Source organism: Notolepis coatsorum (genome assembly GCF_963971535.1).
Source record: "Notolepis coatsorum genome assembly, chromosome: 6".
Classification (NCBI taxonomy): Eukaryota; Metazoa; Chordata; class Actinopteri; order Aulopiformes; family Paralepididae; genus Notolepis; species Notolepis coatsorum.
The window spans coordinates 116,150,695-116,168,923 of NC_140170.1; the positions used below are offsets into that span (position 1 = coordinate 116,150,695).

Genomic DNA, 18,229 nt, shown 5'->3' on the forward strand with positions numbered 1-18,229 from the left:
TGTCGCTGCTTGCTGTAGTCGGGTCCCAACTGCAAAAATGCAAAATCCTTGTATTACCCTGTATTTTACTGTCATACACTTTTACTATAATTATTTTTACTTTTACTATTCTGTTTTGTGTTTTTCAGTTTACATGTGATGTATTGTATATTGTATACATGCACTTTTATTATGTTCTTGTGTGATGTACCGCACATTTTATTGCTGTCTGATATATTGCAAAGGTTATTGCTGTCATCTTGGCCAGGTCTCCCTTGTAAAAGATATCTTGTATCTCAATGGGACTTCCTGGTTAAATAAAGGTTAAATAAAAAATAAAAAATAAATAAAAAACCACAACCTGTGTATGAATGACTTGACTCTAAATGGATCCAGCGGACAAGCGGCAACATTCAACACCTGCACACAGTTATCCAGGCCTGGCATGCTGCCATCACGCTACTGATTATCCACTGCCCAGTGCTACTGATTCTCATTGGCATTAGCAGTAGGCTAAATGAGAATTTAAAATATATCAAAAGAAATGTTCATTCTCAATGGATGTGCACAATGAATGGAATAATAATATTTGGGAAGGAGTCCTCCTCAGTTTACATGGTCCTAATGCTAGTCCTCAGTTTACATGGTCCTAATGCTAGTCCCCAGTTTACATGGTCCTAATGCTAGTCCTCAGTTTACATGGTCCTAATGCTAGTCCTCAGTTTACATGGTCCTAATACTAGTCCCCAGTTTACATGGTCCTAATGCTAGTCCTCAGTTTACATGGTCCTAATGCTAGTCCCCAGTTTACATGGTCCTAATGCTAGTCCCCAGTTTACATGGTCCTAATGCTAGTCCCCAGTTTACATGGTCCTAATGCTAGTCCCCAGTTTACATGGTCCTAATGCTAGTCCCCAGTTTACATGGTCCTAATGCTAGTCCTCAGTTTACATGGTCCTAATGCTAGTTCCCAGTTTACATGGTCCTAATGCTAGTCCCCAGTTTACATGGTCCTAATGCTAGTCCCCAGTTTACATGGTCCTAATGCTAGTCCCCAGTTTACATGGTCCTAATGCTAGCCCCCAGTTTACATGGTCCTAATGCTAGTCCCCAGTTTACATGGTCCTAATGCTAGCCCCCAGTTTACATGGTCCTAATGCTAGTCCCCAGTTTACATGGTCCTAATGCTAGTCCAAGGCTACTTTGATACAGCTTCTACATCAGACATCTGGGTACTTAAAATGTTCTGACAGTCACCTACTTTTGGTGGAAAACACATACACCATTCCAATAGATGGCTATACTTTATATAAACTGTTGGCAAGATGCTGCATAGTTTGAAATATTTGTTTTGTTAGTTATGTCAAGCAATTGCTTTCCAACACTGGCCGCCATCGACTGTTCGAGCTATTTCTAAAAGTTACATTTGATCCGTCTTCAGGCATGCAAGAGGAGAAGGGAGTAGAGGGAGGGAGAAATACATTTAATAAAGTTTTAATTCTTATTTTATTTGTTATCAATTGTTATTTTGTCATTTTACTTTTGATACATTTTAATACCAGATAAAGACTTTTGATTGTGTGGTGTTTTTGTTACTCACTCCATGTTCGCAGATCTGGTGGACCCACAACATTATTGCGATTTTAAAACAATAAAGCCATAACAATTCATGACAGATGTTAACTTTATCTTAATTACAAGCAATTTAGACAGCAGTTAATATTTGTAATTTACCTCTGCTAGATCACATTTATCAATACAAGTGCTATTCATTTTTTGTGATATGTGATGTCTGTAATATTTGGCGATTGATTATCTGAAAAAACTATTCATTGTATCATTTCTCTTTTAGTGAACATTGAAAATGGGTCCCACAGACCCGAACACCACACATTTAATGTGAGCTACGTTAAAACTTTTACTCTAAGTAATTTTCTTATGGGTGACTTTAACCTTTACCGGAGTCACTTTCAAGTAAGATATATTTACTTTTACTCAAGTATGGCTTTATACACCACTGGTATAAATGTTTGCTTCCCTTGTTCAGTTTTGTTGAGTCATTAGACTGTTTAGTCTGTGCTACATGTTTCTATCATCTTTACTAGCCTCTACTTGTTCTTCCAGTTTTGTGGCCTATTTTCTGTTACAGTATCTTGCCTGCCTGAGTTCATCATTAAATACACCCAATTTTGGGTTCTACTTTTCAGCTGCTTCCTGCCTCTATTGTCCTACACATGGGTCCTTCTACTACAACCTGTTACAATAGGTCTATATTTCATCCATAGTACATCCATCAAGATATTCACATCCAACTTTTTTCAATTACAAAGAGGAATATCCTGACTAGCAGCATGTCAAGTTTGAAAGCTCTCAGAGTTTGTATTATTAATCTACATGAGTTAATATACCTCAAAGTCAGGCTATACGGCCAGGCTTTATTTGAGCTATTTTCTTTTAATTTGGGGGTATATAACAATATATATATTTATCGATTTAACCATTTTTGCAGTCAAATATTTTTTATATAAGAATCCATTTCACATATGGGAGACCTTAGAGATGAAGAAAAACATTGTTGTGTTTTGTTCTACCTCCAGTGGGGGTATCTCAATAAATACATCCGTTTTTGACAGTTTGTCTATAGGCTATTATAGGAAGCAGATCAGAGCAATAGCTGCACACACCACGCACACACACACAGGCAAGCATGCACGGATGCACGCATACTTGTAAATCCCATCCCGTGTATGCTATGCCTGGGGCTTTGGCTGTGTGCTCTTAGCCTGCCGCTGAGTTCACTAGGCCAGCCAGACAGACAGACAAGACAATCAGTTGGTCAGTCAAGCCATCCTGTCAGTCAATCAACCAAGTCAACCAGGCTCCTAATCAGTCAGTCAGACAAGCTGGCAGTTATTTAGTTATAGTTAGTCCATCAGTCATCCATCCAGTCAGTTAGCTTAGATTAGATTCACATTTATTGTCATTATAGACAATAAATGACAATATATATGAATTAACCAGCCAGCCAGCCAGCCTGTTTTTTTATTTTTTTTTTTATTTAACATTTATTTACCCAGGGTAGATTCGCTGAGCACGGATGCTATTTTTCAGCTACGCCCTGCTTCACATTCACACAGTTCCATTCACACCTGGGAGCTGCCCAGTACAACCACAGTCTGACACCGTTGGCCACTGAGTGGCTGGACATGATACTGGACATGATATACCTCCTAAAGTGTCTAAACTGAAGTACAGGCTACAGGCAAAACAATTATAGAAACGTGTGAAGTGCACAATATTTCCTCGTTTAAGCCACTGCAAACGGCTTTGCCTGAAGAATTTACTACATGACCGGGACGTTCTAGCTTGTTTGCCGACAGGATTCGGGAAAAGTTTGGTCCGTTCGGAGGCAGCTTCCAGGGGAAGTACATACACCGGAAATTCTACCCCATAGACACTTTCGGCAGAAGTTCTTTACCAGGCTTTATCTCACGGAGATAAAACTGGGAACGAGGTTAGCCACTGAGCAACTCCACTGGAGCAGTTGGGGGTTTAGTGCCTTGCTCAAGGGCACTTCAGCGGTTGGTGTTAAGGGTATGGAAGAGAGATTCATTCAATTCCCCAGCCCAGATTTTTCCTCCCAGTCCGGGGGATCGAACCGGGGCCCTTTTGGTCACAAACCCGCTTCTCTAACCTTTAGGCCACTACTGCCCCTAAAGCCTGTTTGAGGATTAGCCAACCAGGCAACAAATTACTCAAACAAACAGCTGACCAGCCCAGCTAATTGGTTAACCAGTCAGTCATTCAGGCAGCCAGACGATTTAGTTTACTTACTACTTGAGTGGAAACCAGGCTATTCAGTCAGTCTGCCAGTCGGCCTGTAGGTGGCATATTAACCCACTAAAATTCACCTCTCTCTCTCTCTGCGTGTGTGTGCGTGTGTGCGTGTGTGTGTGTGTGTGTGTGTGTGTGTGTGTGTGTGTGTGTGTGTGTGTGTGTGTGTGTGTGTGTGTGTGTGTGTGTGTGTGTGTGTGTGTGTGTGGCTCTGTCTGAGCTTGAAGGAACGCTGAAGCATGCAGCAGTGTGAGCCAGCGAGCCTTTAAACCAACTGTAGCAAGTCTCCAGTGTTCTGTGGTATATTACAGAATGTTCTATTTTGCTCTCTGTCCACACACTGCTGCTGGCTTCTGTGCTGCAACCAGTAGGTGCTATTTATTCAAATGAAACAGGGGATGGGGGTAATCATTTCACATAAAAGGGGGTATGACATCCCCTATCATCAGACACATTCAAATCATTCCCTGGCTATAAATGGTACATTAAAGTACTAATATGTGATCCAAACATAAACATGGGTGGTCCCACCACCAAAAATACAAAATAAGAGTGTAGACATAATTTTGGATTCTCTAGTAACTAGAGTCTAGTTTATTGACTCTCTTGATACCTGGAGTAACACTGAACAACAGGTAAATATGTGTTTTTAATAGCATTTGCTGTATTTTGAGACTGTACCATTTTTGTTTACGTTGCTATTGTAAACACTGGAATAAAACAGACCTATATTCAAATTTACAATGGGTTAAGCAACTTCCAACAATCTTATTTTCCATCTATAGATCAAGTTCTTAAAGAATGTATGTGAATGTCCCATATTTATGGTCCAAAGATATTTGTGTTGGGGCTTTAAAATATGCAAAATAATTATTCTTGTATATGTGCTAGATAGTGGCACGTCGGGCAATTTGCATAACACACGGGACAAACTGCATGAAAGCCTAACTTAATTTGCATACGCTTACATGTGCAGAAATACGGTAATTGATTTCCGATACCATGTAACTAGTAGTAATAACCTACTTTAACTGTCTACTATTCCGAGATTCCTTTGAGCTGCCGTGAGCTCACGTGAACCGGGGCAGACAGCGCCGCCCCCCCAGTGCGTGATTGGGGGACGCCTCTGCACGTGTACCAGCGGATGCACCGCCCGTGATATCCGTTATGTAAGGACATGAACGCGGTAGCGGCGAGCCGGCGACCGTACCACCGGGGTATCTCGGTTCATTCATTTGTATGTCAGCATGTCCTGCTGGCGTGTGCTGATGCATTCCCCCCTTTGAATAAGCGCCGTTCATTCTTTCGCACAGGCAAAAAACAAGTGAATGTTGTAGTCGGGTATTGATTGATAACGGGATATATCATATAATGTCGTGCTTGTCAATGAACTACAAAGAAAATGACTGAATGAAGTGGCTGGTGAAATGATATCTCGCAAGACTTGGTTGAGTCAGAACAGCTACTGTAGTAAATGGTGCCGCCAGGGGGAGTCGTGCTCCTGTATTCCTATCTGCCGCATTGCTTGCTAGTACTCGCACAGGGCAGGGCGAGAGAGCAGAAGCAGACACCCGGCTTTTCTCCGAGTCCACGTGGGTTTATGTTCCTCATCTGGCATTACGCGCCACCATTTTCCTGGAATCCCAGTGTGCGCTACGCACAAATGGATATCACTCCGCGGAATAGTCCCTCACTTGAATCGAGATTTCCCTTTGAACGCGTTTATGCCGTCCGTGCCGAGAGCACTCGTATCACAGTGACGTCGAGTGAAGATAATATCAACACTAGTACCAAATATCCATGTTGCCCCGTTTTGTTTTTTTAAGTTTTGGCGCGATTTTGATCTGTGGAAGGATACTTGTGCGTTGTGGTAGTATAAAGTTAAATGGCCCCCTTTCGGCCACACCCACTGTCTGGTAGTAAAGCGAGAGGAGAAGCGTGGTGGTTCATGTTAAACAATGCTGCGGATCTTTTCCATTAGCTACTTCCACACGCGGCGAGTTTCATTTAAGCAGTTTTAGGTAAAGATTTCGCCTGGGAAATATTGACTTTTGGACGTGCATTACCCGATTTCTTTAATTTCTCGTCGACACTACAGGATCGCGGTAAGATATGTGAACACAGCAGTGTGTAGCTAGTTGGAGTGTGCACGGTGCGTGGTTTCACATGGCACTCACGTCTCTGCAGGCTCGCCGGTGTCTGCTGTCTGGGGCAAAGTGACGATCAAAGAGAACATCGCAACAAGCGATATCAAAGCATGTTAGTTAAATGGAGACATGTTGAGTTTAGGGTTTGTGTGTGTGTTATGATGAAATAGAATTATCATTTTATAGGCCTACATTTTTTAAGATAACGTTGTCAAGTTTATTTTTTGCCTTGCATACAAAATAGTTTTTCGGCATCAGTAGTTTTGTCAAATCGCGTTTGTATTGTAAAAATGTTAGACATTTATTTAGACGAGGGTCGTTTTTTTTTTATAAAGTTTTTAAAATATTGTGTTACGCCTATTTTGGGCAGATATTGAAAATGGTCGAAATGTGTCTGGGACATGCTTTTTTTGGTAACCTTTTTACTTGTCGATTGGACCGTTTTTTATCTCTCCTCCCGGTCTCTAGTAGAGTGTTTAAAGGCAGCTTTCACTCTGACGCCCCTCGCCGCGCAGACAGCAGCCGGTTTAAAGCTCCGTTTTGATCCTCCTCCATGTTCAACTCGTGGACCTGTTCAGTGTTCACGGTACCGTGAGCCGTGCTGTATACCGTCAAGAGGAGTTTTACACAATGCATGTGTTGCAAGGACAACTTAAATAGTATTGTCATGTGAATGTCTTGCTGCGAAGTCTACCATGTGGGCTTCGTGTTGAACGCCCACGCCCAGCCTGTGCTTGATTGATTGATTGATTGATTGAAAACTTTATTGAACAGATTGCAGAATTGGTACAATACAGTACGGCTCAATACACACAATTGTTAAGGGGATGCAGACCAGAGAAAGACTTTCGTCTTGTTTACATCGGGGTCCCCCATTGTGTATCTTGTGTTATTAGCGCAGATGTTCACTGGTCGTGTGTCGCGCAGGGACCACGCCGCCCGGCGCCGCGCCGCCTGCGGGCAAAGCGATGGATTGCTCGTAGCTAAGTTGGGGAAATATAATAACCGCATGTGGTTCAATAAAATAACGTTGTGTGAATCCTCGCAAAACACCGCTCGCCTTGAAAGGGCTACCTAATATTCGTTTTTTTTGTTAACTTGTGCGAAGGAAACATGCTAGTAATACTGGAAACTCACGTTGAGTTCCCCCATTTTTCTCTCCAGCTGTTCTCTATGATGTCACGGAGGGGTGTCTTTGGGGTGATTTACGGGTACCCGCGTCGGGGCGGGGCTCGAGTGATGTAAACACTCATAAAAAGGGTTTGCTTTGCCGGCGTAGATCTCAGTTGAGGACATTTAAATCATTACAAACGTTCACCACTAACACGTGTGCTGGAATAGCTGCACTCTGACACTGTGCCACTCGCGCACTCATTACTGGAGTTTTATTGGATTTCTCAAACTTGATTTCTCATCAATGATTTCCCCTGGTTCTTTCTTTCTAGATTCTGCCAAAATGTTGCCGAGTTTTTGTCAGTCGCAAGACTGGTCATGCCCGGAACCGCTACTTTTTGACGAAGAATTTTGCCAAAGTCTCATAAAGGACCTCCAGTCTTTGCCAACTCCCCCTCAATCCCCGCCGATGAAGGGTGGCCTGGGCAGCAACAAGCCTCTGTCCAAGGAGGACCAGCTGAGCTACGTGTCGGACATACTGCTGGAGGACCACGACATGCAGCTCAACTGGAACTGCGACTTCTTCGACAGCAGCTGCACCGAGAAAGGGCAACGGGCGTCCTCGATAGACGAGAGCGGGGAGGACTGCCTGTGGCGGTGTTTCGGAGGAGATAAGAGCCTGGAGGAGAAGCTCGTGTCCACCGTGTTGGGCTCGAGTCCTCTGCTCTCGGACATTGATACGAGTATATTCGAGGAGATAGCCGGCTCTACCCTGGACTGCCACGCCGCGGCGTTAGCCTGCCAGGCGCTGGAGAGTCGAGCCGTGTTGGACAGCCAGGAGCAGAGCGAGTCCACTTCAGATTATGGATCGGCCGGGGGAGAGTTTTCCACCTATTCTTCTAGTGATTCTGGTGAGTTGTTGTGATTGCCGATATAATTTATTGTTGAAATATGTAAACATGTTATGCACGTAGTTGCTGGATTTAGCATGCATGTATTGATTTAGGTTTATTGCTAGTACTAGAATCATTAAAATGTTTGCTTAGTATAACTTATTAGTAGTATTATTTACTATTGACTGCTTTGACTTCTATAAGTGTAGCCTATACAAGGAAATGATTAGTGTTTTGAATTCAGCCTGAGATTCTTGTGGACTGGTTGCTTTGGTTTATCTGTACCATCCACCAAGTTGGTAGCCTAAACCTAAACAATTTGACATGTGCCTTCAACACAGTTAGGCTGTTGCAGAGGGGTGATTTTGAGAAGGGTTGAAGGGTTATAGCATCAGTCTTGCTAGCACAAATTAAATACTTCCATTATTGATTTTTTGCCAAATCTGAGTAAAATGTTTGCTTGGCACATCACCCCCATGTCACATTACCTATATGCATGTTGAATGATCTGACTGAAATATTGTATTTATTAAGGTTATGTTATGTGGCTTTTAGGGGGTGTGTCTTTTCTGACTCATGGTTTTCAGTTACATCTGCCATCTGTCGGCTACTGGTATATCCATTATAACAGAAATGAGTCACCTCAACACTCATGCCCTTTGGCATTCCTAAATAAACACAGGAAGTGAAATTGGCATCTTTAAAACTGTTTTGGATTAGTCATTGTCCAAAGAGGTTTTGTTTTTTCTTCTTTAACGCCTAATATTTTATTTTGTAATCTGCTGTTCTAACAAATTATTCTGTTTCACTTGGGCTACTGCTGTTGATTCTGTCCAGTACTACAGTAAAGAAGTAAAAGCATTTGTTTAATGCCACATAAACACAAGAGACTTGACTGCTAGTTTAGTTTGTCGGTGTCACCTGCTATGTGTCTATGCATGCTCAGCATGTAGTGACAGCCACGTGTGTGTGTGTGTATGTATGTGTACATTGTCGAAAGTCGATATACTATATCTTAAGTTTCAACTCAGCCCTTTTGAACTGTTGGGTGTAACGTCACAAACAAGGGATGGAATTAATAAAGTGAAGAGGGGGAAAAAAGCTCACTCAATGTGTCGTTTGTCCTTTTCTCTTTCCAACAGAAGAGGAGATAGATGTGGTGACTGTCCGTCGTTCCTCCAGCCCCTCCCCCTCGTTGGCCGAGCAGTCGATCCGCCAACAGGAGGAGGAGCAGCGAGTGCTCCAGCGCCACCACATTGAAATCCATCAGCAGCACAACTACGCAGCGCCCTGCCCCGCCTCGCCTCCACCCTCCTCCTCCTCCTCCTCCTCCTCCAGCAAACGCTTGCGAGGCTCTGACTCCTCCCGCCACCACCACCACCACTCGAGCCGCTCCTCATCGCGCCACCATCATCACTTCCAGTCATCCAAGCAGTCTGCAGAGACAGAGGACGAGGAAGAGAGGAGGCGCACGCATAACGTGATGGAGAGGCAGCGGAGGAACGAGCTGAAGAACTGCTTCATGCGCCTGCGGGACATCGTCCCCGAGCTGTCGCACAACGACAAGGCGTCCAAGGTGGTGATTCTGAAGAGGGCGCGCGATGGCATCCGCAATCTGGAGCAGGACGGTCAGAGGCTACAGGCCAAGAGAGACAAACTACGAGAGAGGCAAGAGAAACTCAAAGACCGGCTGGAACAGCTCCGAGAATCCCGGCTGGAACAGCTCCGAAGCTAATTATGGGATGGGAAAGCTGATTACGGACTATGGCAAAAGACAATGTGGGGAAGGGGTGGGTGGGTGGCGTGGGGTGCTGGAAAAAGACATTGGGGGTGGAGAGGAGAGAGGGACGTTTAGGATTATGGAGGGAGAGAGATGGAGGGAAGAGCACACAGCTTGACATTTCATAGACCTTTGATTATAATGGGTCTGAACAATTATGGACTTATGCCACACATACTATCAATTCTCATACATACACACATGTCCCTCAGCATGCCATCTTCATGCCTTGACTGTTGACTGTTGGTTTTATAGAGGAGGAGGTTATAAACTAGCTATACAAACGGGATGGGTTTCAATTAACTTTCAAACCAATGAGCCAGAGTTTCTAGTTAGTCGGTCTTTAATTTGAGTTGAAAGTCAATCGATTCCAGTCGTGCGATATGGACAGTTATTTTTCCATCATTAGGAGTGTTCAGGAAAAATGCACACTACAACATTTCTTAACCACATGCAGCCACTGTTGAGCCACATTTAAAAAAAGAAAAAAAAGGTGTCTGAAAAGCCTAGATGACATAGAATTCTTTGGTAATGACACATCTCGGCCTAACTCGTTTTTTAGATAAGGAATTTTGTAGTGTGCAGCAACCTTTAGGATCTCTCAGGCGTACAATTTTGGCCCAAAATCATTGTTGACGTACCGGCTTTATTACTGGCTCTGTAAAAGGCTTTGCTTCAGGTCATTCTCAATTCAGTCACTTCAAGTAGATATTCTCCATGGGACACGAAGCAGAACATTGTGATTATTCACTATTCAGGTTGTATGGACACCCAGCTTTCAGTATTTCTTGTTCATTGCATCATCATAGATCTCTTAATGCTAATAATGACCAGAAAGAAACCCTGTGGCTAACCAGTGAATGACTGAATTGAAAGGTACATTACCCAAAACGGTGACCTATAACGGTCCTAGCAATCTTGCCAAAGTCTTTGTTTTCAGATGCCATATTTTGACAGTGAGATTTGAACAGGTTTCACAGAACATCAGACTGACTTGATGCATAAAGGACCTTGTAAATTGGAATATGGCAAGGTTTCTAATGGCTGTAAATTGTACAGTTCTCTATTTCTAATGGGACCCCATTTGAATAGTTACGATTACGACATAGTCTAGGAATTCATAGACTATTATAGATTATAATTATTGTAACTATGTTGGGCAAATTTATTTATATATCATGTCTATGACAAAACATTCCCCTTTTAGTGATGGTTCCTTTCACTTGCTGCATTTTGCATCCTCGGGATTCAATACAATGCTTACAAGGAAGGATTGGAAATGGCCACAGTGGAGGGCGTCCGCTTCAAGTGAAGGCAAAAGCATAGGTTCTAGTCAACTCTTGGCTGGATCTGAAGTATTCATTGTTAATCAATAACGGGGTCATTCTATTCTAATACTATCACTGTTCATTTAATGTGGCTTAAAAACGGAATTTGTGTCTAGTCTTAAAATGAATCATATTTTCTTGAATTCTTCCATCGATTTAACTTGAAAAGACTGGACTTATTGGTAGGAATGAATATATATATGGTGTGTTTTTAACAGTGAAACTAAAAGCCATTATTCTGCCTTGAAACACATTAATTTAAGGACTTCTTTTCCCTGTCCAGTGGTTTTTATATGAATATATATATATATATATAAAGCTGTTTCATTGCGTTGCTGTCAGATGAAGACCCCACATCTCCACAAAGCAAGTTTCTTTCAGGAAATAAGAGAAAATAAAACGATGGTTCTCTCACTGTGACCAATGCATGTTCAATGTATTTCTAGTTTTAAATTTAAATTTAATATGGGTTTCAGTGACTATTATTCACACAGTGCCCATATTGCTCGTATGTCATGCTCGGGTTGGAATTCCTTTCCACCCAGTTCCTGCAAAAATGGCTGCAGTGTGAATATGGTCAATTGACTAGCCTAATGCTTTCAGCGCATTAAGGACTAGTTATAATGTTCAATTCAAGCAAGAAAAAGGGGCAGATAAAGCCGGGAGTGGGGAGGTTTTCGTGTGACAGCAAGAGAATTTAGCATGTTGATCAACCTACCTCCGCCTGGCTTCAGTCGGGCTTTATTATGTTCTTTTGTTTTTTTGTTGAAATGTTCAAGCTTGAAATAACTGTACAGATTTATAAAAAAAATGTAAATATATTTGTTTATGTATCATAAATTATTTTAGTCTTTTTTTTCTGTTCATTTTGAAAGAAAAACAAAGGAGTTCTGTTCTTTCCTAGCAGCACTTTGTGTTTTCCCTTTTATATTGTTAAAGTAATAAAAGAATGGACGTGAGCTTTCAATCTACGTGTATTTCTATATTTATATACATGCACACATGGCAGATTCATTCTCGAAAACGTGGGAGCAATGGTGGGAAGAGGAATTGTTGTTCATTGACATTTTAGTAGTTTGACCAGCAAGCTAGCAATACAAGGAGAAGCTTCCACAGCATTGATTGATTGATTGAAAATTGTATTAACAGATTGCAGAATTGGTACAGTACAGCTCAATACACACAATTGTTAAGGGGGTGCAGACCAGAGAAAGCCTTTCGTCTTGTTTACATCAGGGTCCCCCAATTCATCATAACATATGACATACAGATAGACAGTACTGCTACATCTAGACATTTATGACATACCAGATTTACAAATACAGTACTGTTTGTGATACAAAGAGTAAAAAAAAAAAAAAAAAAACTATACATTTGACAAAGAAACTACATTGGAGGGGGGGGGCGGGACTGTACATTGGAGGGGGGGGGGGGGGGGGGGTAACTACATTGGATTATCGACGAAACCTTACTTGGTCCAAGAAGAGGGTCTTGTGTATTACTGGGTTAGGACATTTACTGTACATTGGAGGGGGTTGGGTTAGGACATTTACAGGGGCCAGTTTCGAATTGCAGTCTCCCGTAGGTGCTCCTTGAGAGTGGTTTTAAAAGTGGGTCCCAGATGTAAAGAACATTATAATTCTACTACCTGGTACCATCAAGGACCCCATTTTAGCATCACTGGACCAATACATACCGCTATGGGAATATCCCAGCACTCTGGTCAGGAACATATTGCTACATGGACACCTGTGCTTCTATCAGGGCGCCCCACTGGGATTGGGATATATATGTAGCTTGTTCTCAGGTATGAGGTAGAAGTGATCCTAATTGTGCAACTCTGCATTTGTCAGGGAGCTTGTGTGTAACAGGTGCTCATGTGCCACTAAAGTGTGTTCTCATAATTATGTCTGAGGACAAAGATAATTGAAATACAGTATGAGGTGAATGCTTTTTAAGCAAGAACCGTTTGTCAGCCCTCATGAAAAGGTTAGAATTAGGTTTAAGGTTAGGTAAGGTTTGTAGTATTCAGCATGGAGCAGCAAGGGTTAAATTAAAGCACCACTACAAAACAACATAGGCTACATCTCATTTAGCAGAGCCGTAGATGAACATACTGTACTGTTCCACTATGTGTCAGATACAGGTTGGAAATAGCATAGCTGCACAGATATTTACACTTTCCTAAATCTGAATTTCAGGATTCACCAAATACCTCAATTTTGAAATTGTAAAAATCATTTGGATGCAGAGAAACCCGAAATCCTTTTAGAGCTGCTATTTCTCATCTGTATTACTCACAGAGGCCCAGGGGCTCTTGAGTAATGCAGCCCAGAGGCTCTTAATAAATGACATTGCCTCCCTTTTGAGGTCGGAACATAAGTCAATAGAATAGGTCCCCACACACAAGTCTAACAAAAGTGTATATACGTGCGCAATCTGCGCATGCGTAGGTATTTAGGTCAAGGTGAGTGGGCGGACATGACTTGTCAAGGTGAGGTAGATATGCCAAGTAACAGATTGGAACGGCCTCGTAAAATACTTTTCATCTGCGGCTGACCGATAAGCTTTGTTCCCTTTGAGAGCGTTTGTACAGGGCGGGGATGATAATAGGAGGCTATACAGTCATTACTGACTTGGCATGAAATGCTGTGAAAACAACACTCCCTTTCTCTCCCTTTCTTTTGTCTCTTTCACTCTTACTCTCTCCATTCCTGCACTCTCATTCTCACCTCCTGACCCTTTACTTCATTCCTTCCCTCCCTCTGTTCTTCCCTCCACTTCTCTCTTGGTCTATTTCTCCATCTCTCCTCCCTTCTCTTGTCATCTCTCTCTCCCTCTCTCTCTCTCTCTCTCTCTCTCTCTCTCTCTCTCTCTCTCTCTCTCTCTCTCTCTCTCTCTCTCTCTCTCTCTCACGTATTATATAACTTTCAATCCACAGAAATACTGAAAGGTGAGGATATTCTATTGAACAAGCACTCATCTCTGAAACATTTAGCACTAATACCTCAATACCTTTGAAATAGGAGTTTTCTGAAATATCAAGTCAAGATGATCTGCTGTCTGATTGAGGATGATATACTGGCCAGTCTGTTCCACTGTCTAACTGAGGACGATATGCTGGCCAGTCTGTTCCACTGTCTAACTGAGGACGATATGCTGGCCAGTCTGTTCCACTGTCTAACTGAGGATGATATGCTGGCCAGTCTGTTCCACTGTCTAACTGAGGACGATATGCTGGCCAGTCTGTTCCACTGTCTAACTGAGGATGATATGCTGGCCAGTCTGTTCCACTGTCTAACTGAGGATGATATGCTGGCCAGTCTGTTCCACTGTCTAATTGAGGATGATATACTGGCCAGTCTGTTCCACTGTCTAACTGAGGACGATATGCTGGCCAGTCTGTTCCACTGTCTAACTGAGGACGATATGCTGGCCAGTCTGTTCCACTGTCTAACTGAGGACGATATGCTGGCCAGTCTGTTCCACTGTCTAACTGAGGATGATATGCTGGCCAGTCTGTTCCACTGTCTAATTGAGGATGATATGCTGGCCAGTCTGTTCCACTGTCTAACTGAGGATGATATGCTGGCCAGTCTGTTCCACTGTCTAACTGAGGATGATATGCTGGCCAGTCTGTTCCACTGTCTAATTGAGGATGATATACTGGCCAGTCTGTTCCACTGTCTAATTGAGGATGATATACTGGCCAGTCTGTTCCACTGTCTAACTGAGGATGATATGCTGGCCAGTCTGTTCCACTGTCTAACTGAGGATGATATACTGGCCAGTCTGTTCCACTGTCTAACTGAGGATGATATGCTGGCCAGTCTGTTCCACTGTCTAACTGAGGATGATATGCTGGCCAGTCTGTTCCACTGTCTAATTGAGGATGATATGCTGGCCAGTCTGTTCCACTGTCTAACTGAGGATGATATGCTGGCCAGTCTTTTCCACTGTCTAACTGAGGATGATATGCTGGCCAGTCTGTTCCACTGTCTAATTGAGGATGATATGCTGGCCAGTCTGCTGTCTGACTGAGGATGATATGCTGGCCAGTCTGTTCCACTGTCTAACTGAGGATGATATGCTGGCCAGTCTGTTCCACTGTCTAATTGAGGATGATATGCTGGCCAGTCTGTTCCACTGTCTAACTGAGGATGATATGCTGGCCAGTCTGTTCCACTGTCTAACTGAGGATGATATGCTGGCCAGTCTGTTCCACTGTCTAATTGAGGATGATATGCTGGCCAGTCTGCTGTCTGACTGAGGATGATATGCTGGCCAGTCTGCTGTCTGACTGAGGATGATATACTGTCCAGTCTGTTCCACTGTCTAACTGAGGATGATCTGCTCTTTGCTCATCATCCAAAATACAGAATATTGTTGGTCACTTGTTTCATTTAATTTCAAACCTTTATTTTAACTCAAAGAAAGTTGAGGTTGCCCTCATTTGCAAGATGTGGAGTTACATGGCAGTTAAATAAATACATATTTTAAATGGTGATCTTCTGTTCACAGGTGGAGGAGGTCCCACTCTGCGTCATGCCCTCACTGTACCTGGGTGCCGTGCCTTGCCTAAACCAAGCGCAGTATTTCCATATGTCCAAACACATCTGCTACGGATTACAGGCTGTGTGCTTCATGTCTGAAAAGGCAAGTCCGGCTGATGCCCAGACTCAGTTCTCAGTTTGTCCCGAGTGCATGTCTGAAAGGGGCTTATATGAGAATGCTTCACATCTATGACACTGAGTGTCCTTCTTTAGACTGAGCTCACCAAACCAACAAACCATAGAGAAAGTTAAGAATAAAAATATCCATCCTCATTAAAACTATGAAGCCTCCTTAAGTTAAGATGAACAAGCTTTGACTGTCTTCCTTTTCTTACATATATTCAGTGTTGGCCTGAGAGCATAGGGCCCAGCAACATTGATAAACAGAGATAAAACAAATGGAAGGTATCCATTGTTTTGCTTTTAATTAGAACCAAGCTAATGTAATCATGCATTTGTAGAAATAACAGTTTTGTTAATGGATGGTGATGTATCCATCAGTTACAAAACTGACATAAATCTGGCGAAGACGGACACATCATCAGCCCTGTCCAACAAACAGACTTTCCTCAATAAAAATAAGAAAACGTAGATGGACAGACACAACGGATCAATGTAGCCGGGCCCTTTACTGTCCAGTATAGTTCCACAGTACTGACACTCCTCAACCACCTCCACAGGCTCAGCCTTTATGAGGGTGGGTTGCATTACAGGGGTTGTGGTGGTGTGGGGGGGCATAATCATTTATTGCCATCTCCTTTGTTTTGTTCACATTGAGCTGCAGGAAAGACTGGCAACACCGTTCCACAAAGTCCTCTACTACAGGCCCGTGGTTCTTTTCATCGGACCTGAAATTACGTAGTCATCTGCAAATTTTGTGACATGCAGAGAGTCATATACACTCTGACAATTATTAGTATACAGCACAAACAGCAAAGGATAGAGAGCACACTCCTGGGGAGAGCCAGCGGAGGACATTTGTTTACTGGATAAAACACCATATAACCTGTTGAGGTCTGTCTGTTAGAACAGTGGTTCCCAAAGTCGGGGTCGCGACCCAAAGGTGGGCCGCGAGCAGCCACGGGTGGGCCGCGAGATGATTTAAAAAAAATAAAAAAAAATAAAAAAATATATTTTTAGGCCACTGAACTTAGAAGCAGGCCAGGACAGTGTTTCTAGTTGTATTCTAAAATTCTATTCTATTGTATTCTAAAATGTGACTATATGGTTTTATATTAACTTAATAAATAAACAAAAACGAAAAATCTACTTATTTCAACGAACATTTCAAACTAAATAACAGATTATGCACATAAAACGCTGAAAACAACCGAAGCAACAATAGTATTTTAATGAGGCTATTATTATTATCATTATTATTTTGCAACAAGTTAGCCCTCTCATAAATAGCACATATAAATGAATAACTAACTTGAACTAACTTAATAGGATTGAAGTGATATTTGGCTTAAAAAATCGGTCGCCTGGCAAAAAAGAAAAAAAGAAAAAGCCAGACGATGTGCATTGGGCCGCGGCTCTCTGACGCCTTATTTTCTGGGTCCCGGCCTGAAAAGTTTGGGAACCCCTGTGTTAGAACACCATTGAGCCAGGGGACAGTGTTGAAGTTGAAGTTTAAAAAATGGGAAGAGCAATTGGTATTTCCAGGAAATGTGCCTCTTTTGTTGCCCGTCCCCTTTTATGTCAGATAGTGCAAAGTTTAGTTTTATGTCATCTTGACTATTGCTCTGCGATGTGGTCATCTGCTGCCAGTGGTGACCTGAGGAAGCTCCAGGTGGTCCAGAACAGGGCAGCACGGTTGGTACTGGGCTGCTCACTAAGGTCTAATGTGAGCCGTATGCATGCCCGCCTCTCTTGGCTTAACGTTGAAAATAGATTGTCTTTTGTGCTGTTCAAGTTGGTCATGAGCAGTAAAACTCCTGTTTTTATACATAATCAGATTGTTTTTAGTAATACTGTGCACGAGCATTACACTAGAGGTTCCAGTAGTGGGCAGCTTGAATTGCCAGGTCCTAAAACCAACGCTTTAAGGAGATATTTTATTTTTAGAGCATTAACTATTTGGAATAACCTGCCTCAAAACCTTTCCTGCATTTACAGTAGATTCACTTTTAAAAATAATCTTAAATTGTTTTTAAATAGTTTTTAACACTGTAAAGTAATTTTTTGTTTTTGTTTTACACTGTAATGTAATTTTAGCTATCTTAATTATTACAGTAGTTTCATTATGCATTGTGTGTACTGACTTTTAATAATTTTGTTTTTGCAATAATAATTGTTTTTGTATGTTTTTTGTGTGTGTGGACCCCAGGAAGACTAGCTGGTTGCTATGGCACCAGCTAATGGGGATCCCTAATAAAATCAAATCAAAAGTCAAGGGGAGCATGTCTATGTTCCCCGGGTCCTATGTTCCCCGGGTCCTATGTTCCTCGGTTGATTGATTGATTGATTGAAAATTTTAGACCACCAGCCCTGATTCCAAACTCTAACCTTAACCAACTTCGAAAGAGGGCCTAAGCTTAATCAGTTCGAAACAAGGCGGACATTAATAATTAATAAAATAATCAAAATTTATTTTCAATCA

General features: G+C 42.3%; 1 protein-coding gene across 2 annotated transcripts; it reads left to right on the plus strand.

The window, feature by feature from the left end:
* Positions 1-5,634: 5,634 nt before the first annotated feature.
* mych (myelocytomatosis oncogene homolog) lies at positions 5,635-9,744 on the plus strand. Of its 2 annotated transcripts, none has more exons than XM_084316610.1 (3): positions 5,635-5,834; positions 7,406-7,984; positions 9,109-9,744. In XM_084316610.1, exons 2-3 carry the CDS (start codon positions 7,417-7,419, stop codon positions 9,699-9,701), a joined length of 1,161 nt encoding a protein of 386 aa, XP_084172736.1. In that variant the 5' UTR covers positions 5,635-5,834; positions 7,406-7,416; the 3' UTR covers positions 9,702-9,744. The 2 variants fall into 2 exon arrangements, with proteins under 2 accessions (XP_084172736.1, XP_084172735.1); XM_084316609.1 differs by having other exon boundaries at positions 5,636-5,918.
* Positions 9,745-18,229: the final 8,485 nt, after the last annotated feature.